This window comes from Mauremys mutica, chromosome 4, assembly GCF_020497125.1.
Source record: "Mauremys mutica isolate MM-2020 ecotype Southern chromosome 4, ASM2049712v1, whole genome shotgun sequence".
NCBI lineage: Eukaryota > Metazoa > Chordata > Testudines > Geoemydidae > Mauremys > Mauremys mutica.
This window is the reverse complement of record NC_059075.1, coordinates 48515046-48542017: the sequence shown is the minus strand read 5'-3', so window position 1 is coordinate 48542017 and position 26972 is coordinate 48515046. Positions and strand designations below refer to the sequence as shown.

Genomic DNA, 26972 nt, shown 5'->3' with positions numbered 1-26972 from the left:
ACACTTATGCATACGTATTTGCAGGATGTGTGGAAGTATTTGCATGATTGGGCCCTTAACATTCAGTATTGTAGGACCTTTTCTCTTAGAAGCTACATATCCTTCTAACACACATGCTTGCAGGATCAGAGCCTAGATCTGTAATATTTGTATATATACAAAAGCAATTTTAAGGAACTTTAGAGTTTTTTAAATGTTAGTTATTTTGTTTCTCTGTCTCAGAGATCTATATATTTGGATATATGATAGGGAAGACTGGCTTTACCAGTGGAGAAATATGAAAAATTGTACCCCTTTTTTAAACTGTGTAAAACATTTCCAATGTGTTTTTCTGTAAAATGAGGCATATACCGAAATTTATATAAAATATAAATGTACACCTTTATGTCAATATTTATGCATATACATTCATATATATAAAATAGTAAAATGTAAATCATCAGTAAATGTAAGTAATGATGTGCTGATTTTTGTTTCTCTTTATCTATATGACATTTCTGTCATCACTGTAGCTCTAATCCATATTCAGGTCTTCATGTTGGTGTGCAGTAATATGTAAATTTCCTAGCCAGCTGCATTAAGCAGTGTTTGTTTATTCTGTTTCTTTTGGCACTGCATATAACTGAACTTGTGCCAAAAATGTGGCTCCTTCAGGGAACACTATTTGGGTAGAAGGAAGTTTTGAAAGGAAGCACACATCGTAAGTCTTTACTCTGTGAAAGAGCAAAATCAAAAAGTTTCTGTTCACAAAAATATCTGTATTAAGAATGGAAAATAATGTGCTTGTTAAGGTATAATGAGCAAACGGAATCACTTTAGAATGCTCTGTTTACATTGGCTTTGTAAACAAGGATACAATACTGAGAAGTTGGTGAATTTTATAGTCAGAAAGACTGGACAAGATTAGTGAAAGATGAAAGCTGGAAGTTTAAAATAAATTATTTTAACATGATATACTAATCTCTCAACACATAGCATTTAGCGGCATTTAAATGTAGACAGCTGTGGCATTTAAGTGTTAAAAAAAATTGCATTAATGATGCATAGAGCTATTTACTTATGCTGGCAGTCCTTTCAGTCTTCCAGTCTGACACTTCCTTTTTTATCCAGCCAGCTAATTTCCCCTCTTTTGTAAGGAGTAACTGTTTTCACACTACTGCTTACCCAGCAAGCCTCCTCATTGTTTCATGCTTAATTATCTTCTTGAGCTTCACCTTCTCCAGTAAGGGAGAAAGACTGGGCCTCCCCACAGCTTTAATGAAAGCTGGGTTTTATAGATGCACTGTGTGAATAAATGCAGTGTCTGATCTAGCAACATAATAAATGAGTTCCTAAACTTTATGGAGTCACAGCTAATCCAATGGGTTTACTCAACAATGCAGAAAGAAGCGATGTTTTAAAAATGTTTTTTTTATTTTAAAAAGGGGGGAAGAACTTTAATTTATCATGGAACCGGATACCATAAAAACGTTCCAACGTTACACAAAAATGCATCACAAATATTTGTTTCATTGCAACTCCGAAAGTTTCTCCTAAATCACGTGGAAGCCTTTGAGCTGTACACAGTAAACTTCAAGCTGGCATATTAACAACATTAATATTAATAGCCCTCTGCCCTTCACTTGTTACAGTGCTGTACAACCTCTGATTCCTATCTACACTTGTTACCACTCTCAAACACCCAAATAGCAGTAGTGGAAAGATGTGCCTTTTTGCATTTTTGCCTAGCCAGACTGCTACCTTCCTCTCAAATGCAGGCTTGGCCACAGCTGTCCATTATTTTGTCACTTAGGGTAGGTCCATACTTACCGCGCGGGTCGACGCGGTGAGTTCGACTTCTCAGAGTTCGAACTATCGCGTCTAATCAAGACACGATAGTTCGAACTCCCTGCGCACTCCGGTCGACTCCGGAACTCCACCACCGCGAACGGCGGTGGCGGAGTCGACCTTGGAGCCGCGGAGTTCGACCCCGCCGCGTCTGGACGGGTAAGTCAGTCGAACTAAGGTAGTTCGACTTCAGCTACGCTATTCGCGTAGCTGAAGCCGAGTACCTTAGTTCGACCCCCCCCCCCCCCCCGTAGTGTAGACCAGATCTTAGAGGTTGAATTTCTGCAAAGCACTTTATCTTGGGCTGCCCAGGGAGGCTACACAGAAGTAAAGGCAGTTACTACACATACCAGCTCACTTCCTAAACAAGAAAAATTGATAGGAGTATATAACACTGGTGCTTTGCACCCTATACTTGCTTCCACTGCAATTCCAGGTCCAGTTCAAAATTCAAAGCCCTATTTCTACTAACCTCCAGGTCTCCCTTATCTCTCACTACTGTCAACAGGGGTGTTTCAGTTAATGGAGCCCAGAACAAGATGCCAGAAGCTCTGGGCAGAGAGGGTTCAGTGGAGACCTTCTGCTTTGGGACTTCTTACCACTGGAGATTAGGGCTGAGTTTGAGCTTGCCACGTTTAGAACACATGCTTTGCCATAATGAAGGAGTCTGCAAAATCTCAGGGAAGTATTTTCCATTGTAATCAGTTTCCAAGAATTATTCCCCTGAATCTTGATTTATCATTAGGATGGTCAGATAGGTCTCTTTGACATCATGGGGACTTGTGTATATGGGGAGATTGACTGGCAGAACTATAGTGGTAATATCATACTGCTCTAGCTATGTTGGTATAACTCTCTGTGTGGACACTCTGTTACAGAATAAAAGTAATAACAGTATAACAGTATAATTATACCACTGTAGTTCTGCCAGTTTGCCTGTGTAGACAAGCTCTTAGTTCAGACATGGGCAAACTACGGCCTGGGGGCCACATCCAGCCTGTGGGAGTGTCCTGCTCAGCCCCTGAACTCCCGGCCAGGGAGCCTAGTCTCCAGTCCCTCCCCGGCTGGCCCCCCACCCCCGCAGCCATGCCGCTGCACGGGCCGCACTCTGGCCCGCCACTCCCGCTGGGCAGCATGGGGAGCCCAGCTGGCTCTGGCCGAGTGTCACGGCTGCAAGCTCCTGCTGCTGGTAAGGGGGAGGGGAGCAGAGGGGTCCTGGGGGGCAGTCAGGGAGGAGGGGTCGGTTGGATGGGGTGGAGGTTCTGTGGGGGCGTTAAGGGAATGGGAACTGGGAGGGTTGGGAGTGGGAGTCCCAGGGGCCTATCAGGGGGCAGGGATGTGGATAGAGGTCGGGAGGGCAGTCAGGGGACAGGGAGCGGGGGCGGGGGGTTGGATAAGGGGGTGGGATCCCGGGGGGAAGTTGGGGTGGGGGTCCTGGGATGGGGTTGTCAGGGGACGAGAAGCAGAGGGCAGTTGGATAAGGGGTGGAAGTCCCCGGGGGGGCTGTCAGGGAGCGGGGGTGTGGATAGGGGTCAGGGCAGGACAAGGAGCAGGGGAGTTGGATGGGTTGGGAGTTCTGAGAGGGGTAGTCAGGGGGCAGGAAGAGGGAAGGGGGCGGATAGGGGGTGGGGCCTTCCCTACCCAGCCCTCCGTACAGTTGTGCAACCCCGATGTGGCCCTTGGGCCAAAAAGTTTGCCCACCCCGTCTTAGTTAAACCAGCACAAGTTTATGTGTAGATAAAGCCACAGAATTGCTGACTTCCAGTTCTGTGCCTTAGCCATAAAGACTGTTCTTTCTCCTGTTAGTAAGGTCAGTGTGTGCATTTTGGTCCAAATCTGAGATGCTGCTGCAGGCAAACTCCCACTAACTTGAATGGGAGTTTATCTGAGTAAGACCTTAGGCTTTGGCCATTACTGCATGTGGAAATGCATAGCAAATTTCTGTTTTGTGGTAAGCTATGAATGCTCTTTCTAGGCTTTTATTAAAGATTTGTGCTGGACTCTCTCACAAGGAGGAGAAAAATGCATATATGCCACAAAAGCAAAGGTGAGACCAAAATGACATTCAGGAACACAAAAAACCCTGCCATGTAACCTCTTGACAGATGAAAAGAAAACTACAAAGCAGCAAAAACAATTGCCAGTAAAATGTGCCATGTAGCCAGATGTTATCATCAGGAAAAAAAAGCCCACTTACACAACTTGGCATGTAGGTCAGCGATTGTAAAACTATTTGGATGACAATGTGATGGAACTAAAAAAGTGTCACCTTTTTTTCATTGCAGCCTATTTTGGATTCATAACAGTCACAATGTTTGAAGTATTTTGTTAAAGAGACCCTCTCAATGTGAATCTTGTGAAATTGCCTAATTAAAAAAAAATGCAGTTCCTGACAGAGCAGCTTTTAAAAAGTGTATCCTGAATGTTTCTTCTGAAAAACTTCACAAAAGTTTTCCTCCTCCTCTGACAACATTTAAAATGGTCTCTTCAGTAAGAGAGAAACTGATTAAGTCTCCTGCACAGGAACCCCTGAGAGGATCCAGTTGTAGGACTGGGGTTGAGGCCCAACTGGCTACACACAGAAAGGGCTTGCAGTCCAGCTTGGGTAAATGCTACTCCAGGAGCAGAACAGGGACCAAATTGTGACCCAGTTTAGTCCCTCCTTCTCCAGTGATCCATGGGGGAAGTAAGCTACACCAGCCATTTCCCTGGCACGGGTAATTTCCTTTTCCATGTTGGCTCAGCTGTGCTGATGGGGAAGGGGCTGAAGCCAAAACTCCACACTTTCCACATTCACTTTCTCCCGGCACAACATGTGGCACATTGGGTAGCCCATCGAGGTAAGTTAGGGGACTCCCTATGCCCCTTTACTCCCGGGTGCAGGTGAACAGCTGATTGACCCCAAAGTGCTCCCAAATGGACAGATTAAACAAACTTTTAAAATAGAGGGGGGAAATTGGAGAGGGCAGGGTGTTCCTCTGATTTTTTTGAATTACAATAATCCCAGGCTTTACTAATAACTATAGTAAGTACACATTTTTCATATAGGACTGTTTTTTTCAAATTGATGCTGTCCCTTTAAAAATCCTTACAATTACTGATTCTGGTTTTTTTGAAAGTTGCTAAATGAACTAGAGAAAAGTGTCATTTTAACATCCAAAATGAGTATTGCTTCCACCTTTTATTTCTGAGTGTCAAGAAGAACTTGAAGCATTGACATGCCTGTGAAAAACTGAACAATGACAGAACATCAGTTATCCTCCACTGACAACCCTGTGCATGGACACCCACAATTGAGCACAGCCCCACTGAAACCAGTGACTCTCCTCATAGGTGCAGGAATCTGCCCACACAGATCTTAGTGCGAGATCTTGGCCATGCTGCTGGGATGGGCACTGTTATAAGAACCTGTATAAACAAATACTGCAGATAGAATAAAGGGGGTATGAGTGGAGGGAAGGATAATGGGGGGGAATGGAAAATCTCTGTTTTTTTCCCTTATAGAAGTCCTCTTTTGGTGCCTCAGAAATTGGACTTCATCCTCTTGCACACATAATGCCTGCTGAAGTAGATGGAATTTTTGCGTGTGAAGAGTATAGAACTGAGGCTAATTATTTCAAAGTAGAGCAAGGGAAAATATGAACCTAAGTCCTGGATTTTTATTTTCTTAAAAAATAAACAGAGTTACTGATAAGCTCCTGTTTTAACCTTAATTATAGTAAATAGATGTGTTAATGATTGGTTTCTCTAATGAGGTCCGGTACAGCATAACCCAGCATATTGTAATGAGCAGGTCCTTTCAGCAATAATGCTTATTAATTATGAAGTGTAGTTGTTGAGAGATGAGGACAGTTCTCTGGTTGGCTATCATACAAGGAACCCCATGTGGAAAATGAACAGAAGTGAAGCAGAAGTGAAGTGGCTACTGTAATCATGACTACTTCCCTCAGCAGAAGTACTTGGCATGCTGGCATTTTTCAAAAAACAAAATCATGTTTGTCTTTCTTGAATGTGAACACATTCTTGGAGGTGGGGGATGGTTTCTTTCTTTCATTTTGCCCCCGTACCATAAGTGCTGTTACATTTGGATAATTTGTACGTAGCAATTGAGGGATTTTGTGGGAGGGGGAGGAGGACAGAGTTTATATTTATTATTATAAAAGCTCTTTTAAATGTTAATTCCTTTAAAAAATATAATGGTATGTGGGGGTTACACTAGAGGGCTATTTCACCAACACAAAGTATCTGTACTGAAACAGTACATGCAAATGAGAATGAAACACAAGGAATCATTGTTTAATAATAACTTACTAGAGAAAAAGACAAATCCATCTCTGTATTAGTAAAGAAAACAGTACAAGAGAAATGCATTAAACTTTTTTCTTAAACAATCACAGGGGATGAGGAAACAAATATTGAAATGGTTTTACAGTATGCTTCTCCCTGATAACATTTTTAGGGTACATCAGTGGTTTAAGCAGTAAGACCTGGATCTTACAAATATTTAAGCATATATTTAACCTAGCTCACATGAGTAGTTCTAGCAAACATGATAGAACTACTCATCTGAGTAAGGTTCTGCATGTGCTTAAAGTTTTTGCTTGATCAGGACCCAAGTTGCAAATACCTAGGCTCCCTAAAACCACACATGCAAATCCCAGCAGGGTGAATTCAACTTTTCACCTTCAACTTCCAAGTCAGATACAATTGACTGTCTGGTAGATTTCTGAATGGAACCTTAGAAGGCTATCTGCTGTTTGCTCAATGGCAATATTATAGAAGCAGTGGTATATATAATATGGATAGATATATGTCTTGGCTTATTAGGTCAAAAAATATCTCATCTGCATGTGTACCATTTGGCTGTTGCACTCCACACCAGATGGGGTTGCATTTAATAGTGTTGGTATATAATTTGTGGTGTACATTGTGATCTTTTGAGAATACATATACTCTCTTAAATTATTACTTGTATTAGGCCAAATCCTGAGATCTTTACTCAGTTGAGAGGGATTTTCAAAAGTGCTCACTCTTAGCCTTATTTTACAATTGATTTCAATGGGAGCAGTCAGGTCAACACTAAGTGCTTACCAAAATCCCACCCAATTTCTACTCTGTCCTTGGTCAGGCAAACTCCTATTGCTGGCAAGTCCCTTACCCCAGGATTCAGCCCATTATTTGATATAGGCCCTGAAATTAGAATTAAAATGCTGGGCCAGATCCTCGGCTGGTGTAAATAAAACTAGCTCCTCTGAAGTCAATGGAACTCCACCAATACACATCAGCTGTAGCTCTGTCTCACTGGGTTTTTAAGGTTTCAGAGTAGCAGCCGTGTTAGTTTGTATCTGCAAAAAGAACAGGAGTACTTGTGGCACCTTAGAGACTAAGGGCAGGTCTACACTATGGGGGGAAATCGATATAAGATACGCAACTTCAGCTACGTGAATAACGTAGCTGAAGTCAAAGTATCTGATATCGAATTACTTACCGTCCTCACGGCGCGGGATCGATGTCCGTGGCTCCCCATGTCGACTCTGCTACCGCCGTTCGCGTTGGTGGAGTTACGGAGTCGACATGAGCGCGTTCGGGGATCGATATATCGCGTCTAGATGAGACGCGATATATCGATCCCCGAGAAATCGATTGCTACCCGCCGATATGGCGGGTAGTGAAGACGTACCCTAACAAATTTATTTCAGCATAAGCTTTCGTGGCTACGGCTCACTTCTTCGGATGCATAGAATGGAACACACAGTCAGGAGATATTTATACATACAGAGAACATGAAAAGGTGGAACTGTTTTTTAAGGATACTCATTGTAAAAAGGGTGAGATATATAAAACAAATTGAAGTGGTAAAGTACTGAAATATCAGGCAGCTTATATACTCGCAGGCAACCAGCTAATATCCAAAGTAGTATATGTAGGTATCATAGATTCCTCTCCCCAACAGTTTTGTATCAGGGGTGAATGCCACAGAAGTTAATGGGATTTTTGTCACTGACTTCAATGGGTTCTTGATTTCACCCTATACAACTCACCATTGTGAAGAAGCCTGATGCTCTCTAGAACTCTCAAGGTTGCCCTTCAATGGTGGTCCCTGTTTGCTTGTGCTAGAATCAGAAAATGTTTTCATTGTTCTCTGGATCAGGACATCTGTCTATAATGGACTGTTCATTTCTTGGGTAATGTGACTCAAGGAATGATACCCTGGGCCAGAATAAGTAAAATGCCCCTGGAATCAGCAGGTGCAATTTCCATGGAGGACCATAGTCAGCATTGATTGTGGTGAATGTAAATTACATGGTATAAATTTGAAGTCAACGGGGTTTTGCCCCCACTGAGGATCTGGCCTTTCATGCACAAATGGCCTATCTCAGTCATGTAGAAATCTTTTATTTTCTGGAGCAGTTAACTAAATACCCACCCTTTTGCTCTAAGACATCAAGTAATTTCTAGCTATTTAATTCTCAGAATGGGAGAAAAATAAAATTAAAAAAGAAATTAGAGGGGAAAGTTTTATCATAGGTCATTGTCAGGTGTGTGGGACCAAAATAAATTATTGTTAAAAACAAAACAAAACAAAAAACCCTGAAAAACTGTCTGGAGTTATTCCAAACATTATCTCATTGAAAGCCAGCTTCACATCTATGCCATAGGAAGAAGTAGAAGAAAGACCCACAACATTATAGAGAGATGAAAGGAAAGCAGTGAAAGGAAAATGCTGCCATTGCTTTTACTTCCTATCTTGACTCTCCTTCCAAGGAACATTAATTCAGACATTTAGAATGTAGCACAGACATTAAGGGGAGGAGAAAGGCTGTGACTCCCACCCTCTGGGCGATTAGAAGTAAAGTTTCCATCCTGTCTGCAATTTCAGATGTTCTACTGAAAAATCCACAAGATCTAATGTAATAAAATAATCATAAATCTGATGCCCTGGCATCCTGCCTATGCATTTAGGAGCCTGTTCAGGAAGACATTTCACCTTACACAAACAAAGTCTTCTGAGATTTCTGGTTCCCCCCTGCTGCCATCATCCGTGCAACCACAGTGGGACGTGGTGTGCCACACAGTTCAGCACTCCAATAAGCCATACACCCTCCCAGTTGCTGCTCTCCCAGGCTGATATCACGGTGTCCAAACTCCTTCCTTTATTTGAGTAGCCTGCGGATTTTGTAAAATGGGAGGGGAAAATGTACTCTGTGGCCAACAATGTGAAATGATTTATAATAATGTTTCGGTGACTTGAGCTGGGTGTTTCTTCTTTTGGAAAAACTTACTCTCAGAAAACTGTATACATTTAAATGATAAAAAGTAGGCTTTGACGTAACAGAGCACTCAGTTAAGATGAATGGGCTAAGGTCACACTTTTGTGTGTGTTTTATTGTTTCAGTCTGTCTGACTTGCAGAGCAAACAAGGCAGCAAAGTGCTAATTTACAGTGGGAAGGTTATCTTCCTAACCAGGAAGAGCCAAATGTATTTCTGAGAATATATAATTAGATTCTGCAGCACATAAAAACTGTGGAATCTGCTGCTGATTTCCTGCCTTCACGGATTTCTTTTTTGCAGTTGGCAGCAGCTTAAAGCAGTAAAAATCAAGTGAGTTTTGAGACTGTTTGTAGTAATGCATCCCAAATTCTAAGTGCAGAGTTGTCTGGAGTAATAAGAAAATCCAGAGAGAAAAATGGGAAAAATTAGTAGACTGTCTTTAGATAACATGTTTTAGACTAGTTTTTATTTAATCGTAATCTTCCTGTGGCACTGAATGCTCAGGGTGTTGATAATTGGATATATGGATTTTTACCTGCAGGTTAATTGTTGGAATCTGGCCCATGTTACCAAAATATAGTGGTATTGACCAAAATACAGGGTACCAACCATCAGAGTTGGTACCCTATATTCCCTACTTCTCCATTGGCAAATCTGAGTATAGCGTTCAGCTCTCCAGGTGGATGTACATTGGTGCCCTCATCTACATACATCTAGCAAACAGGTGTTTCAGCTGGGATTTCTGATCTAGTGAGCCATATTTAAGGGATCACACACCTAAGTATCCTAGAAAAAAAAGAGCACCATAAAAATTCTTTTTATAATAGACTCAGTGTTTGATAACACTGTCCTCCTTTTTGCTACAGCCCAATTCTGTTTCAGTATCTTTCTAAATCAGCTGTGGTGTAGATTGTTGTTTGAGCACATGCTGAGCTCTGTACATGCATATAAGAAAGCACTCTTGTCTCAAGGAACTTACAATCTAGTTTAGACCCAGACAATACAGTACACCTGACAATACAGTGTACACAGGAGAGATCATTTCTGTGTAAGAATTTTTTCTGGATGGATTTGAAGAGCAACTGTGCCATATGTCAGAACAGGAAGACCATAAACAACTAAGAGCCATTAAACAACTAAGGATTGCAGACCATAATAACACTCTGTGCCAAGGAGGCCAAAGGAGTAGCTGACATAGGGCTGGCTAGCTTTGTGGCCACTTTGCACCTCAGGAGCAGTGCAAAGGGGCTGGAACAGAGCCGAGGATTTGGGCCATTGTCTAAATGTAAACCCTTCCGCTGTAAGGCTGGTTTCAAACAAACAAACAAACATGTCAGGAAAATGCCTTCAGATGAATGCTATTGAAGAAAGCATTCAGCCTTACTATTCATTTCTTCAGTTGTGCTCTATCCTTGAGATATACAGATCCAGACAACATCCTGACAAACCTTGAGCTATGGCATCATGAAAAGCAGTGTTATATTTAAGGACTAGAGTAACTGATTTCTCTTTTGCATGTCCCCATCACCAACTGATAGTGGGTATATCACAGATGAGCCAAAAGTCTTCCCTAAATTGTAATTCACCCTTGCAAGATTACATGGGCATGGAGAGGAAAATGAAGGGGAAGATGCCATAAGGTGAAATTCACTTGTGTCCAGAAAGCCAGCTGAAGATTTGTGTACCACTTAGGTTTTTTTATGAAAGCTTCAATGTGGGACTGAACAGGTGTGCTCTGGCCTTGTGCTGACTTTCTGAATGCGTTGCAATCGTGTTTCCTTTCACACAGGTCTGTTTCTGTTTATTTCTAGAAGAAAATATTCTTGAGATTGGCTTTAAGTGTTGTATAAACATAATTGCAAATATTATTGGAAAGTGACAAAAGTCTTTAAAAAAAAAGTCTAGCTCAGTTATTTATTAGCACTTTTCCAGAGTACAGTGTCAGCACAGACAATATTTGAAATGAATGTTGTATTTGATTAGACTGATTGATTGTTCTCACCACTGAGGATTTAGCATTCATTAGTCATACTAACCAGTCATTAGTACTGCCTTTATCAGCAAGCAAAGAATAAACAGAAATTCTAATAAAAATTCATCACAGTGAATGTACTCCATACCTAAGCAAGTTATATGACTGTCAGTGTATTAGATTAGCTGTTATAACATTGACAGCATAAAAATTTCTGTTACAAAAAGTTTAAAATCCTTTAATGGTTGTTTACTTTGAATCTAGACTCTTTTAAATTTAAGTAGGCTGAACGGATAATCTCTCTCAAATCCAACATAATAAAGTGCTAATAGTTATTTTTTACCTACTGATATATTTGTATGGGATCCCTTTTAGCTATTAGTCTTGAGGTTTCTCACGCAAGTTGTACTAACCTGATTTATCAAAAACGATCTTTATTGGAGAGAAATCAAAATCCTGTATCACAGGTTTTCAATCAAACAGCAAATATATTCTGGTATATACAGAAAAAGTACAAAAATGGAGACCATATTTACATTTCATTGATTTCACTCTCATATGCCCATTTTAACTTTACATAATACATAACACATTGGTATTTATATAATAGTGGTACATGCTCCAAAGAAATAAGCACTTACACTGAACACATGTAAATTAAAGGCAGTGAATTTATCCTTATTTCTCTAGAAAGTTTTTAAATATATAATTATTTTTTATCTTTGTAATTCTTTTACAGGAGCCCCTGAATGTTGTTGATCCTGGTTTGATGGACCTAAATGGTCCAAATGAAGATGCATTAGAATGGGATGAAACTGATATAAGTCATAAGCTGATTAGCATTAATGAAGAATTAAATGAACTCGATCAAGAACAAAAGCAGGATCATCCAAAACAGAAATCTGCTTTAGAAGAGTGTGGTAGTAATGACTTGAATCAAGAAGAACATATCAGTGATCATGAAACTCCTCTGTATTGTTCCAGCATTACATCACCTCCTAGCCCTCACATTTACCAAGTCTATAGCCTCCACAATGTAGAGTTATCAGGAAAAAAACATTTATCTTTCCTGAAAAAGACTTCAAACTTCCCCAGTGTAACACAGTCTAATATTTTAAATAAAAGTCTTAAGGACTCCCCATTTTCCTCTACTAAATCTCTGCCAGACCAAATAGGCAGGACCACTTTGGCAAAACCATTCAATTATATGTACCATAGTGGAAATATAAGCAGACATTCTGAGAGTGAAAGCGGAATCGTCAGTGAAGGTGATACAGAAACTTCAAACGATTCTGAAATCTTTTTGATAAATGATATTGAAGGAACCCAGAGTAATCCTGAAATTGGGCCTCTGGAAGCCCACATGAGTGACATAGTTGATGTGATAAAACAAAAAATCAAACAAGAAGAAGAGGACTGTATTACACTTCCAGATAATTGTCACTCAACTTCTTCTGCATGTTGTGCAAGTGGAAAAGAGGGAGATCTAAATGGTGCTACCCAACATACCTCTGATTGTTTGGAAGAAGAATTACAAGGAAGACGTGATGTGTTTACATTTTATGATTACTCTTACCTCCAAGGCACCAAACTCAAATTGCCAGTGATGATGAAACAATCACAAACTGACAAAGCATGTACAGAGAGCACTTTACTTCATGGTTTTAATTTTGATAAAATACCCTGTAATGCTGAACATCAATCTGAAGAGTTACAACCAGATGAGTTTATGCATGAACTTACTTTGGCAAGTGTCTCCAGAGAATCAGATCCCACTTCCTGCAAATCTGTGGATGGTTCTAGGAAATTAACTGATATACAGAATGCAAAACAGGTTTCACGTTTATCTCGTAGCTCTTCATTAGAATCTCTTTCTGTGGCAGGTGATTTGTTTGGCTCAAGTATTTTTAAAGCTGGTGATGGTCTTCAGCGAAGCACATCTTTGGAAAGCTGGTTAACTTCATACAAAAGCAATGAAGATCTTTTTAGTCATCATGGCTCAGGAGACATAAGTGCAAGCAGTGATTCTGTTGGAGAACTCAGCAAAAGGACATTAGACCTCCTTAATCGTTTAGAGAATATCCAGAGCCCCTTAGATCAAAAGATAAAGCGCAGCATTTCCGATATCACACTCCAAAGTAGCTCACAAAAAATGTCATTATCCGGACAGTTAGCATTAGATATTGCATCCTCAATCAACGAAGATTCAGCTGCTTCTCTCACTGAACTCAGTAGCAGTGAGGACCTTTCTCTTTGCTCTGAGGACATTGTATTGCACAGAAATAAAGTGCCAGATTCAAATGCATCATTTAGGAAACATCTTAATCGGTCAGTAGCTGATGAGAGCGATGTCAATGTCAGCATGATTGTTAATGTCTCCTGCACTTCTGCTTGCACTGATGATGAAGATGACAGTGATTTGCTTTCAAGTTCTACCCTGACCTTGACAGAGGAGGAGCTGGGCATCAAAGATGAAGATGACGACTCCAGTATTGCAACTGATGAGGATATTTATGAAGAGTGCAATTTAATTTCTGGACTTGATTACATAAAGAATGAACTCCAGACTTGGATTAGACCAAAATTTTCTTTGACAAGGGAGAAGAGGAGATGCAACCTCAGTGATGAAATTCAGTACAGTAAAGATGTAAGTAGCAATGAGACATCAAAAGCAATAGATACATTGAGCACTGAAACACTTTTGAATGGTTCAGTATATAAGCTACCGGAAAATAATGGCAACAGTAAAAGCGTATCAGATGGTCATAAACTGGGGACAAAAAGTCAGACTATAAAGGATCATTCTCAGGCTGCTAAAGATAAGTTTGTGGATGACATGGAGAATGGAAATGTTGAAAATACTCCAGACAGTCAAAAGGAAGAGCTTATTAGAACTTCATCCACTCCCAAAAATCTTGGCTTACTTGATGGTAAGGGAGCTGAAAATGAATGTTGCATCTGCGAAGTGTTTACAGATAGTTCAGATGATTCACATATGGATGGTAAGGAGACTGTTCAACCATCAAATATATCCACAAGTCTTCTACAAGAATGTCAAAATCATCTTCAATCTGACGATCATTGCATTGCTTATACTCCCATTAGAAAGCCTTGTATGGAGCCTGCATCAGAAATTAGAGGTATAGATACACAAGATACTTCTTTACTAAAATATTTACCTAATGATCAACAAAGCAGAACAAGCACTATTGAAAAACCTACCAATTGCTGTGCAGCTTTTAAACCAAATGAAGCAGAAAAGAACACCTCAGCGAGTGGTAGTGATTCATGTTGCAACTGTGACTCTGTTGCTTTCGATAAAAGAAATGTGGACGATTGCTCAGTGCACAACTTTGTGATGGAGATAATTGACATGGCATCAACTGCCTTGAAGAGTAAATCACAGCCTGAATGTGAGACAGCTACTCCTACTTCATTAACTCAGATCAAGGAAAAAGTAATGGAACATTCTCACCGGCCCATACAACTAAGAAAGGGGGATTTTTATTCTTATCTTTCTCTCTCCTCTCATGATAGTGACTGTGGGGAGGTAACCAAATACATAGAGGAAAAGAGCAGTACTCCAGTGCCGCTGGACTTTGCAGATGAGAGAGAAAACATTGAATGTTTTTTTGAAGCTTGTCCTGAGGAAGAGCGAGTTGAGCAGCAGCCACATTTCTCTTCCGCTACTCCTGAAGGATCTCTGGCAGCAGGCAAAGTCCTAGAATTATTGGCTGAACCTAAAATTTCTGCTAAATGTAGTAGCTTTTCTTTCTTAAATAATGACATTGATGTAAATGTGCCCAATCCTGCCAACCAAAAGGTATCAAACAATTTAAAAAATATTATTGATGATTCACTGACTTTGGATAGCCATAATGAAGGCTTGGACATGAATTCTCTGCAGTTAAGCACTAAAAAAAGAAGTACAGGAAAGTCACTTGGAAGTGGGAAGTCTAAAGGCAGTATTGCTGCTTCTGCAAAGGCGTCAGCTATAGGTTTTCAATTAAAGCCAGAGCACTGGAAAGATAAGGATGTATTGCACCAGGACACTAAAACACTTACTTGTGAAGAAAAACTCCTGACTCTTCACACTGAGAGGCACATTAATATGCACAGATAGAATGTAACCCTCCCGCGCTATAATTAGCTGATAAACAGGTATGTACTGTACAGTATGGCTTTGCATATGACTTATTTGTATATGTTTGTATAATGAAAAGGTATGAATTGCCATCCAGGACTTTTGTTTTATGATAGCACCACGCTTCATATATATTTGATTGATCATAGTCCAACCCCAGTTTACACACCTCTGGTGCATTCGAGACACTGGTTTTGCCCCTGGTTGTTGCACTTACTGAAGCTCCACTCCTGTGGAACACACAAAATCCATTGGAGTCAAACTTCTGTTCTGCTGATCTTGGGAATTCCATAGGGTTGATATTCCCAGGTAGCTCCCATCCTCCCTCTTATGCTGCTGAGCTGTCCAACCTCGTAGAAGCTGTCTCTACCTACGGACACCCCCTTCTCCTCTCTTCTCCAGAGTCAGCTGGTCTTCTGCTATAATCAGCGACCCTCTGTTACCCAAAACATTTGGACAATCAGAAGTTTGGCAGTCCCATGAAGCCTTCATAATATCAGTGCTCTACTGTGTTTGCAAATAATCTTGTGAAAACAAACCTCTGGGATAGTGGCTAACCAGATTAAATGGAGAGGTATTAACTTATCTGCTAATGTCTATATCCTATGATTCTGGATTTAAACCTGCTAAGCAATTATGAAGAAAAAGGAATGACAGGCTAAATAATTAGTGTTACCAAAATAAGGAAGCTTTACCATGAGGGCTATTGCAAATGCAAGACTAAGGTTGTACAGTAAGGACACAAAAGGTAGAGGAAGGTGAAAAGTAAAGAGCAGTAAAGGCTACAATAGCAATATTAATTGCTCCTTTCTGGTATATTTTATGATGTATATTTTGGAACATAAGTAGTAGAGATGAGCCTAAGATGAGAAGTTTGGCTCCAATCTTTGCCAAAGTTTGAAGGAGTTCAGCTCAGGTTTTCTGGCTCACATAAATCTCTAATGAAAAGAAATATTAAACTGCATATTTAGCCAGAAAAACAGAATTAGAAAACAGCATGTGGCCGAACTGCTTTGCACCTCACCACTAATTCAAAGTGGTGCTAGAGCCAGCCTAGATGGCTATGCAAGAATCACATTAGTGCAGAGGGATCTTCCAACAGTTTACAGCCAGCATAGCTGCACCTATGCCACACTCAGCCCAGCTGCTTGTGCAGGGGGTGTGGCTGGGAGAAAGGAAGTGTGATCAGGGCTTTCTTACTCTTCACGGATCATTCCCTGGCTGCCATATTGACCTCTTGAGGTCTTTGGTACACAATGACCTAGAATTGGGGGACTGCCAACTCCACCTTTGCATCCCCATTTCCGAGCTGTGCAGTGTGCTCCTCGGATGTATCAAAGGAGTTGGGCCTATATATACAAAATGAGATTGTTGGTTTTGGAAGTGTAACTTTTGCATTTCCTGAGCTAATATGACATTACTATAGTTTTTGTCTATACTTGTATGATTCTCTGTATGCACACACATATACTTTTGCATCTGCTAAGGCTTTCTGATTACAGCAACAATTATCTGACACATCCCAAATGATATTCTCATAAGCAAACTAAGGAAATATGGTCTCGTTTAAATTACTTTAAGGATGGAGCTAAACTGGTTGAAAGATCACACTCAGAGTAGTTATCAATGGTTTGCTGTCAAACTGGGGGGACACATCTAGTGGAGTCTTGCAGGGGTCAGTCTCAGGTCCTGTATTATTCAATATTTTCCTTAGTGACTTGGATAATGGACTGGACAGTGTGCTTGTAAAATTTGTGGATAACACCAAGCATGGGAGGGGTTGCTAGCATTTTGGAGGAGAGGATTAGAATTTAAAATGACAAATTGGAATATTGGTCTGAATTCAACAAGATGAAATTAAATAAAAACAAGTGTGACGTACTACAGTTAATAAGAAAAAAAATCAAAGGCACAGATACAAAATGAGAAATAAGTGGCTAGGTAGTGGTACTGCTGAAAAGGATCTGGGGTTATAGTGGATCACAAATTAAATAGGAGTCAACAATGGGAATGCAGTTGCAAAAAAGACTAATATCATTCTGGAGTGTATTAACAGAAGCCTTAGTATGCAAGATATGGGAGGTAATTGTCCTGCTTTACTTAGCACTGGTGAGGCTTCAGTTGGAGTACTATGTCCTGTTCTGGGTACCACACTTTAAGACAGAATCTTTGGAGAGAGTCCAGAGGACAGCAACAAAAATGATAAAAGGTTTAGAAAACCTGACCTATGAAGAAAGATTTTTTAAAAAGTGGGCATGTTTAATCTTGAGAAAAGAAGACGGGGGGGGGACCTGAGAGTCTTCAAATATGTTAAAGGCTGATATCAAGAGGACTGTGATCAGTTGTGCTGCATGTCTTCTGTAGGTAGAACAAGTAGTAGTCAGCTTAAACTGGAGCAAGGGAGATTTAGGTTAGATATTAGGAAAAGCTTTGTGACTATATGGATAGTTAAGCTCTGGAATAGGCTTCCAAGGGAGGTTGTGGAATCCCCACATTGTAAGTTTTTAAGAACAGGTTAGACAAACACCTATCAGGGATGGTCTAGATATAGATGGTCCTGCCTTAGTGCAGGGGATTAGACTAGATGACCTCTCAAAGTCCCTTTCAGCCCTACATTTCTGTAATTCTGTGATCTTTATCCTGACACTTTCCTTTGCACGGATGTGTGTATAATGTTTCATTATATTGGAACTGTGACATCAGAGAAAAGATGCTTGTACAGCTTGTGGATGTTCACCACCTGACAATTGCCAATTAAGCTAATACTTAAATGAAACCTTAATACACATCTACTGGCTTAGTGACACCATCCACATCAAAATCACTAGAAAAGCAGCTGAAATTCAGCTGGGAAATTACAAAAGAGATGGATGAGAGTATATGATCGAGTGCCTATATTCAGAGAACTATGTATACATGGAAGTATCTATATGAAAAGTGAGATGAGGACAAAAGGCTCGAGTTTGTAAGTTTATACAGTAGACAAAGTAAATTTGAATTAATCTTGTGTTAGATTTCTTAATTTCATCACTTATTTATTATTATATTAACCTGAGAAAGAGAATTACCATAGTGTATGTGCGACTGGCCTGTTCTTGCCCTCATTCTTTCACTAATGATGATAGTAATATAACTTTGCACTTCAATAGTGCTTTTCATCTGAGAATCTCAAAGCACTGCACAAACTTGCCATCCACTGTTACAGATATTACAGTTACTTACATGGTTGCAATCTGCATTTTCATTAATTCAGTGTACTAGGTTATGGCAACATACAGTTAATCAGGCCTGAGGACCAGAACTGAGTATAAAGAATAGAGATACTTACACACCCTCATGAAATTCAGTGAAAGGAAATGCTGAGACTGTACATGATAGTTTGATGGAGTCATAGCATCATTTTTATTTTGCCTTAAGGTTACAGGCTTTTTTAAATAACAAAAAAGCCCTTTTTATTACATGCCACTCTTTATTTAAGAAGCTATTTATTGTTTGTTAAATGTTATATAGTATTGTTTCTATTAAAATTACACATAGATTTTATTGTTCCTAGCTGCAATGCTGGGAATGTACCTCAAGCAAGTAAAAAAATGAAAATCCATGCTGCCACATATGAGATCTGTGTTTCACTAAAGTCTGAATTCCCTTCCCCCATTAAGAGCTTGGTGCTGTAACTTCATCTCTCATGCTATGGGGAATGAATTACAGAAGCAATCTATCCTAATTTGTTAACTTATTCAAATAACAGTTATTATACTTAACTATGCTAAAGATTATCTTTTTGGTGGCAGATTGTTTATTTTTTGATGAGCCTAATTACTGATTTTCTAAAGGTAATTTACATTTATTACTAATACATCTTTTAAAATGTGACAGATAAATGTTGTTCCCATAAGTATATTATGAAAAAAGTTACTATTTAAAAACACATTATTTAATTTGAAAGATAAATGGCAAACACCATTATTTTTTTCTTGTAGCACCTGTGCTCTAAGCTCATTAAAATGTGTAATTCCAAGTGTAGCTGCAATACTAAGAGAAAAATAATCTATAGTATAGGTATACTCTAAAAATATACTCAGAATGCGAAGCTGACAAAAGGCATACTTACTAATGTAGCTTGGCTAATTTTATCTTCTTTCAGGCTATGTTTGCCTTGGTTGTATAAGAGGATAAAAGCTATAGTGGAGGAAATATATTTTCTACCAAATGTATCTAAATTGCAATCTCATTCTTTATCAGTTCGCTGTAAAACTGACCATTAAGGGAAAGTAACAGCAATTCTATAAGCAGCTTCAAAAATACCTCTATCAGAACTGATTATTCTACTATATGAGCCAATATACAGCAGAGGTGCTCAGAAAGCGATACTGATTTTGTTTCTCAAGGAGATGACAGCTTGAAAGCACAGCCTTCCTGCATATGAGATCATGTAATCTTTTGCTGTCACTATGACCCATGACTCACCAATGGAATCAGGATTCATAGTCACATATTCAGTGTGTGCAGGGATCAATCCACTACAGGACCTTATGCGACGTTCCTAGTCTTTTCTGGAAAATACATTAGATTTCTGTGTGCGATCTGTTATGGTCACACGTAAGTCACAAAAGATATTTCCATCCTTTTGTATAGAACATACAATTTAAATTTCACATACATTGGAAAAAAATTATGGCTTGGTCTTAAGAAAAATAAACTGGTTTTATCCCATCATCCTGCAGCAGGAGTTAAAATATACTGTAACTGACTGTAGCCAGGAGGAACCTAGAGGAAAAGGATGGTCCAGTGGCTAAAGCACAAGACTGCCATTCCAAGCTCTGCCATGGACTTTTTGTATGGCCTTGAGCAGATCACTCAAGCCCTTTCTGCCTCAGTTTCTTTAACAATGAAATATCAGGGATAATAATTGAGGGGGGAGTTCTGAGGCTTAAATCATTCGCCCAAAACTGTTTTGAGATCAACGGATAAAATGTGATATCTAAATGCAAAGTATTAGTAGTTACATAATTCTATGAAAAAAACCCAGTATTCAAGGCCAGTGGAATACAGACACTAACGTGTAATAATTTAAATATAAAAAAATTAGGCTGCAGGAACGATCTAAACCTTTTCTTACCATTTCTCTTTGCAGATTTAATGGGGCACTAGAAACAACAGTGTTTCTTTACCTTTTTTTTACAACATAGTCATGATATTTTATTTCATTATAGCAGAAAATTCCACCAGAGGACTTATTTAAAAACTTAATATTACCTACATGGTAGAAATAGCTAGTTTATATTATCATCTGTGGATGTTTTGATTTTGGAAAACAGGTACTGTCCAACACTGAGACTTTTCTCACTATAGATCTGATTAAAACCCACATCAAAGTTTAAAAAGAGCAAATTTGATATCTTCATTATTATGCATGTTGTTTTTGCACTGATTTCATGTAATTTACTTTTTCTATAAAAAATAGAGAGGTCAGTTACAGCAAATAAGATCAAAGGAGAAGGTAAATGGATAGATCCAGATATTTCTGCTTAATTTGGAAGGCATATAATGCATGTCTGGAGTGCCTCCTAGGAAATGCCTAAGAGATGTACTTTGCACTAATCTTTTAGCTGTATTCCGACAGTTATTTCTTCATAATCCTCATCATAAGCCTCTGCTCTTTGATGAATAGTTTAACCCTAAACTCCAAGCTGGTTACATTCCATAGTATAAAAATTTAACTCATTACTGGTGCCAGAAATCTCCAAATAGTTCTGTGATACTCCTCTTCGCCTTTTATATTAAAATCTCATTGTATATACGTACATAAATTATGTGTGTCCATTAAATATTGTGTATCCCTTTTTGTTTGGCTGTGGCAGATCCATATTTTGTTATTGATCGGAGCACCTTTGAGTGTGCTGAAGGTAAGTTCACAGGTAAGTATAAGGACAGGATCCAGGGAAAAGGTCAGACTTGATGATTTCCCTTGTTTGTTTTGAAACTACGTCCTTAAAAAAATCAATGAGTTTTCTACATCAATACAAAGAAATTTTTTACTCTAACTTGAATCCAGGCATTTAAAAATCGTTGTTCATATACTGTATGCCTGTACATTTAAAGGCTTTGGCATGTAATCGTGTAATGGCTATCTTCAGTTGTTCTGGACCAGCTTGTGTTTTGCAAATAAAACTGTATTTTATGTAACATACTTTCACTTTTTTTTTTTCATTTCCTTTTAGAAACTTGGCTGCTGTTCAGGTGCAGGTTCATCCTGTTAACCATGGGATGACCTCCAATGCCATTGCATCATTCACTGCCTCTCGTTACACTGACTCCCAAGATAAATTTTCTTTCCAAATGTGATTTGTCATGTTGGTTTTCTGATCAGACTACATATGCTGGTCCTAATTCAGTATTCATTTTGTAGTATAGCAAAGCCATTTGCTTTCATGTGGATTCCCCTCCCAAGCTACCTCTAACTACCCACCCTACCTAAACTGAATGCTTCTGTAATACTTATCACCCGTTACATTCTTTAAAGTTTTGCAATTCCACAAATTCATCATGATCAGTCTGATTCATCTTTACAGAGCTGTACCGGTCAGTACTCTCTTATTTCATGTATCAAATTTTATATATATATATATATATGTATAATGCATATGTTTGTTGAAACTATTTTGTGTTTAAAATTACAATTTTATTTGATTGCAGCAAAAGGAAAAGTCATTAGTCCTCCTAATTCAATACATCTAAAAGTTAAGCAATTAAAATCAATGCCATTTATTTCATTTTAAAATTTAATCTATGCAACACTTCAAGAAACAACTACATGGTGTTGTATATTAGGAACTGTTGACATTCTACTGAATTAAGTACAACATTTTGGGGTTTTATGCTTCTTGAGGTGGTAAAGGGAAAAAAGTTTTTTAAAAAAGTGTGCCTTGCTGTATTTCTTATACCATTTATTAAAAAGCTGCTTTCAGAGTAAAATTATGTTGGTTTCAAAGGAGGAAATAGCAAGGTTAAGATGTGTGAATAATTTCTGTATATATGTATAACCAAGTACAAACATTGATGTATAATGACAGTATAAAATGCTTTCATGTTTGTGATGTTCAGTGATGTTAAAAATATAAGCCTTAAAATCATTAGATTGCATGATAATTAGAATTGGCATAATAAACATCGTTTATTGGGGAAAAAAAGCAAAATTGGTTATTTGTTTTACCTACGTTCGAAGAAAAAAATACTGCATCAAAATATAGAAAAGTTATTGTTTGCAATATTTCACAGAGTCTAGAGTTTCCATATCAGTCAAGAGGTTTGGGCTACATGGCTCCAAAGTGAAGGTCACGCAAACTAAGGAGTTTCAAAATCTTTCTGGTCACACATGGAAATGCAAACATTCAGACAGATGAATCTAGTAAACTGCAACACCAGTTCCCAAAGGACAAGTATACATATATCTGAAACCTTTATTTCTTTATTATTAATAGTTTGATGTTGGATGTTAGGACACTTTCTGTCTCTTAGAATATCATTCATTTACATAGTCCCATTGAATGAGCTTTGTATATATTTATATAAGCACTTTTACAGTTAGGCTGTTTGAATAATTTAGATTATGTTCATTTTAAATGTTTTTATCTTGTTCTAAAACTATATTGGGTGGCTAAAACTATGCTGAAAGCTCTATCTAGTATCTCTGCAAAAATGACTCTTCCCTAAAAATCTCTATTGTAAATGGAGGCTACATTTAATAGGCCAGAAACTGGGCCTGCTGTTTTCTATTTTATCTGTTTAAAATATATATATTTTCTATTATGTGTGGGGGGGATTATTTTAAACAAACAAAATCCTTCAGTACTGGTTTTCTTAATAAAATTAATCAATCAAATAAAATGCCAGTAGCCTAGCCAGAATTTAGAAGACAACCTAAAATACCTCATTAGCATGTCCATGTAATAGTGGAGGAACTGGTAAGAAAACTTTCCTGTTTCAAGCTACCAAGAGCATATTTTTCACTTATAATGGTGAGAAAAACATGTAGGTCCTGACTCTTATCTCCACTGAGTCCCCTTTACAAGGCCAAAGCACTGTAAAAGAGCCTTAGTATAGATGAGAATGAAGTCCTTAAAAAATTGAGAAAAATTCCTTAAATTGCCTTTTGGAATCTAGGACGTGTTCTCCACTTGCATATTCTCACTGTTCCAGTCCAGAACTGTGTTTAAGTTAAACCCAAGCCACATTGAAGGTCTGAATCACTCTTTACAGAATATTGGAAAATGCCAAATAATTTCTAGGTGCAATTTCTCATAAAATCATAAAGAGGTTAGCCAGTCTATTTTTTTATTAAAATTATGAATTTTTAGTAATTTATCGTGGTTAATTTTTACATGGGAATTGAGTTTTGAAGTATATCTTGGTCTGTCTTAGCACTTTATTTTTAACCTAACTCACTTTGACTGCAATCATATCTTGATGATGCCTGTCAGCTCTTCCAACAAACTGCAAAACTCCATCAGTTATTGTATCATGCTTCTGCTTAATTAGGCCAGTGGCCACTTACTGGTTTTTCTAAGTGAAAATAATAGTATAATCACACCCATAAAGCCAATAATTCATAATACAGTATTTGGAATAGTATTTGGTCACAATTCAAACTTGTAAGGCTATGTGGCTCAATCCTGAGAGGTGGAGAACACCTTGACTTAACTAGTGTTTGCAGAACTAAATTATTTGATCTCAGGAGACAAAGTACAGTATCATTTTTATAACTGTGATTCAAGGCCATTCATTATCAAATATTCTTTACTAGCATGGTTATAAGCGCTATATTTTCTTATTTTTCTTCTCACAGAGAGCATATTGGATTTTGATGTCAATATAAATTGATTTCTGAAAGAAAACAAATCTCTGGCATGCACTATACAGCATTCACTCATGTCATATAAAAGCCATATGCTTAGAGCCAAATTGTGTCTAGCGCTTGGAAACAGTTATAATGCCCGCTCCCTAAAAGAGTGGCAAAAGTGGCATTAATATAGCTCATATCCTGTCTAACACCAACTCATACACAGCCCCCTCACATTCTATTTCAATTGGGTGAAAATCACCTATGGTGCAGGAGACTTGCACAAATCCCTTGGCCCACTTAACCCTACATAGGGGGTGCATGGAGTTTTTGCCTGTGCACTGTCCGTACACTGAAGAAAGGGTCTGCATACTGGCTGCACATTGACTATAAGAAAGGCCCCCCCAACAATAGCTTCTGCGGGTAGTGAGGAGGCAGCACAGCAGCCCATGCCCTGCAACTTGGATTTCATCTCCCTAAGCGCTTCACATTCCACCCACCTAGAGTCTGAATAGTCTGGCTTTATGCAGATAGAATGAATGGCACCCACTAGGTGTAGGAATAATATGCATAGTGGGACCGTGATCCAGGGGGCACTTCTGGAAGATATGCTCTATCAAAGCAGCTGTATATACATACACGTGGACATAAACTTTGCATCGTATTCCTGACCCCACTGGTCACATCATGTTGTGCCTTTCTATCAGGTAAGTCAAAGAAGGCCATGTGGAATAGTGTCTTTTTATAGGATGAAGAATCCAGGTGACAAACTCCACTCTGTGCTCCTACTGCTGACCATAGTTTTCCTGATGTAGAGGTACATGTACTCAGATAGCCAGAATCGGGCCCCTCAAATGCTGTTTGAATTTCAAACATTAAATTCACACTGATGTCATAGACCTTGATGTGATACAGTTGTTTAATCTAATCTATATATTGAAAATTATGAAATGCCTGTGTCAGAAAATAAAAAGCCTCAGAAACCTGGAAAGTCATGAAAAGTAGTCCCCACAAACTACTAATCTAAACTTTCAAAATACTGTCTGGGATATAAGCAGTACAAATAGTATATTGTATTATTACACACTAAGATAGCGATAGGCTTCCATCCCTGTGCCTGGGAGTTACGTGCACGTATACCATTAAGAACCGAGAGCATACTTATTCCACAGTCCTTAATCCAGGGCCCTCATTTACACTTAATTCACATCTCCACTGAAGTCCTTAGTGTTAGACTGTAAAAGAGGACAGACTTTTTCCTACTAACTCTACTTTACAAATCTCACATAGTAGCATAAATGTTCACAACACTGTTCCCGTTGTTTGCTTCACAGTAAACGAAAATGTGCCTCAATCTTTTTCTTTCAGAATGATGGACATGAGTAGATTAATAGATGTCAAGGCTGGAGAGGAACAATTAGATCATCTAGTCTGACCTCCTGTATAGCATAGTCCATAGAATTTCACCCAGGTACTCCTGCAATGAGCCCAATAACTTGTGTTTGACAAAAGCTTACCTTCTAGAAAGGCATCCAGTCTTGATTTAAGATATCGAGAATTGTGCTGGAGAGGTCTGAGTGCCAAGGGCTTATTATCCCCAGGTTTGGACAAGTTTCTACAAATTTATTCCTAATAATAGTATTTCTTTAAAAGGGGTTTTGTACAACTGGTGGCAACTGATCTATTGCCTCCGGAGCAGTGTATCTAACGTCTCAGGCTCACTCTATCAACACCAGTTGCTCACATTTGTCATATAACGATTAATTATTTGTTCAGAATGCATCTATTCAACTCTGATTCAATAAAACATTTTCAAGGAGCAGATCATAAATCTACGGTGCACCAAATTGCATCATGCATGGAATTAGTTATTGTTAGTACAATGCTTTGAAAATGTAAATTCTTATAAAATGCTAAGTATTAATTTATTCCCAGACAAAAAACCCTGTTTTGATGGAGTTAAGGTTAAGAGTATGTATCAGTAATTTAAGGGTGAAAACATTAGAGGGATGTTGTAATTATCCCAAAAGTAAGCATGAAATTCCACGTTAAAGTCATATTTAAAAGAAATCCAAACATGTTAAGGTATGGAAATGTACATTTAAAGCACACAAATAACCTTAACTTTGCCCTTTAGTGAGGTCATATAATAACTGTAACTTTATAATTAGGGCATTTGAGTGTTTATGGGCTTAGATTAGACTGATTTTTAATAGCATATGCAATCCCCACCCCCAGCCCCCAGCATCACCACAGGGCAGAATTAAGGTTATTTGGTTGCCTTTACGGTGTATTTCCATACTTTAACATCTTTGGATTTCTTTTGTGTGTAAATTTAACTCTGAATTTCCTGGGTTTCTAATGTTAGTTTTGGTTTAATATACAATATCCATCTAATTTTTTTAAAATCTTTAAGATACTGATACATATTCTCCACCTTAATTAATTTTTAACATGGTAGGGGAGTTGGCTTGGAATTTAGGTTTTTTTAAATGATTAAAAAAGAACACTAAAAAAGACCAAACCCCTAAAAGAGAATGCTACCATGCACTATTTATAATGATGATATGTAGCTAGCCATCTTATTTAATTAGTCATTGTCAGTCCACTGCTTCCTCCACTGGGCACTACTTTGATATGTAGTATCAGCCTTAAAACATTGTTTTTTAATTTTGAGGAGAGATTCACAGTAGAATAAAGCAGCCAAAGTGTACTGATGACTTTAGTCCTAAATATGGAGTTGACTTATTGAGCTGGTGTGCTGTATTCGTGAGATCAGTACTATGTGAAGGGATGCAAGCAAAGTCCAGTCCCCGAGTCCCAAAGTCTTTGCCCCTTAAGGGCTCCTTCTGTGCTGCTCAATTCCTCCAGCAGTGCTGTGGAGCCAGGGCAACAGTGCATTTGGAAGCCTTTCAAG

The 26972-nt window shown here is 38.6% G+C and overlaps 1 protein-coding gene across 1 annotated transcript in view; it reads left to right on the top strand.

Annotated features, from left to right (window-relative positions):
* The window catches only part of AKAP6 (A-kinase anchoring protein 6), a 304961-nt gene extending 282569 nt beyond the window's left edge, over nucleotides 1-22392 (top strand). The window contains exons 13-14 of the mRNA XM_045013477.1: nucleotides 11812-15233; nucleotides 21438-22392. Coding sequence (XP_044869412.1) covers nucleotides 11812-15195 — 3384 coding nt within the window. The 3' untranslated portion in view covers nucleotides 15196-15233; nucleotides 21438-22392. The remainder of the gene's footprint in view (nucleotides 1-11811; nucleotides 15234-21437) is intronic.
* The last annotated feature ends 4580 nt before the right edge of the window (nucleotides 22393-26972 follow it).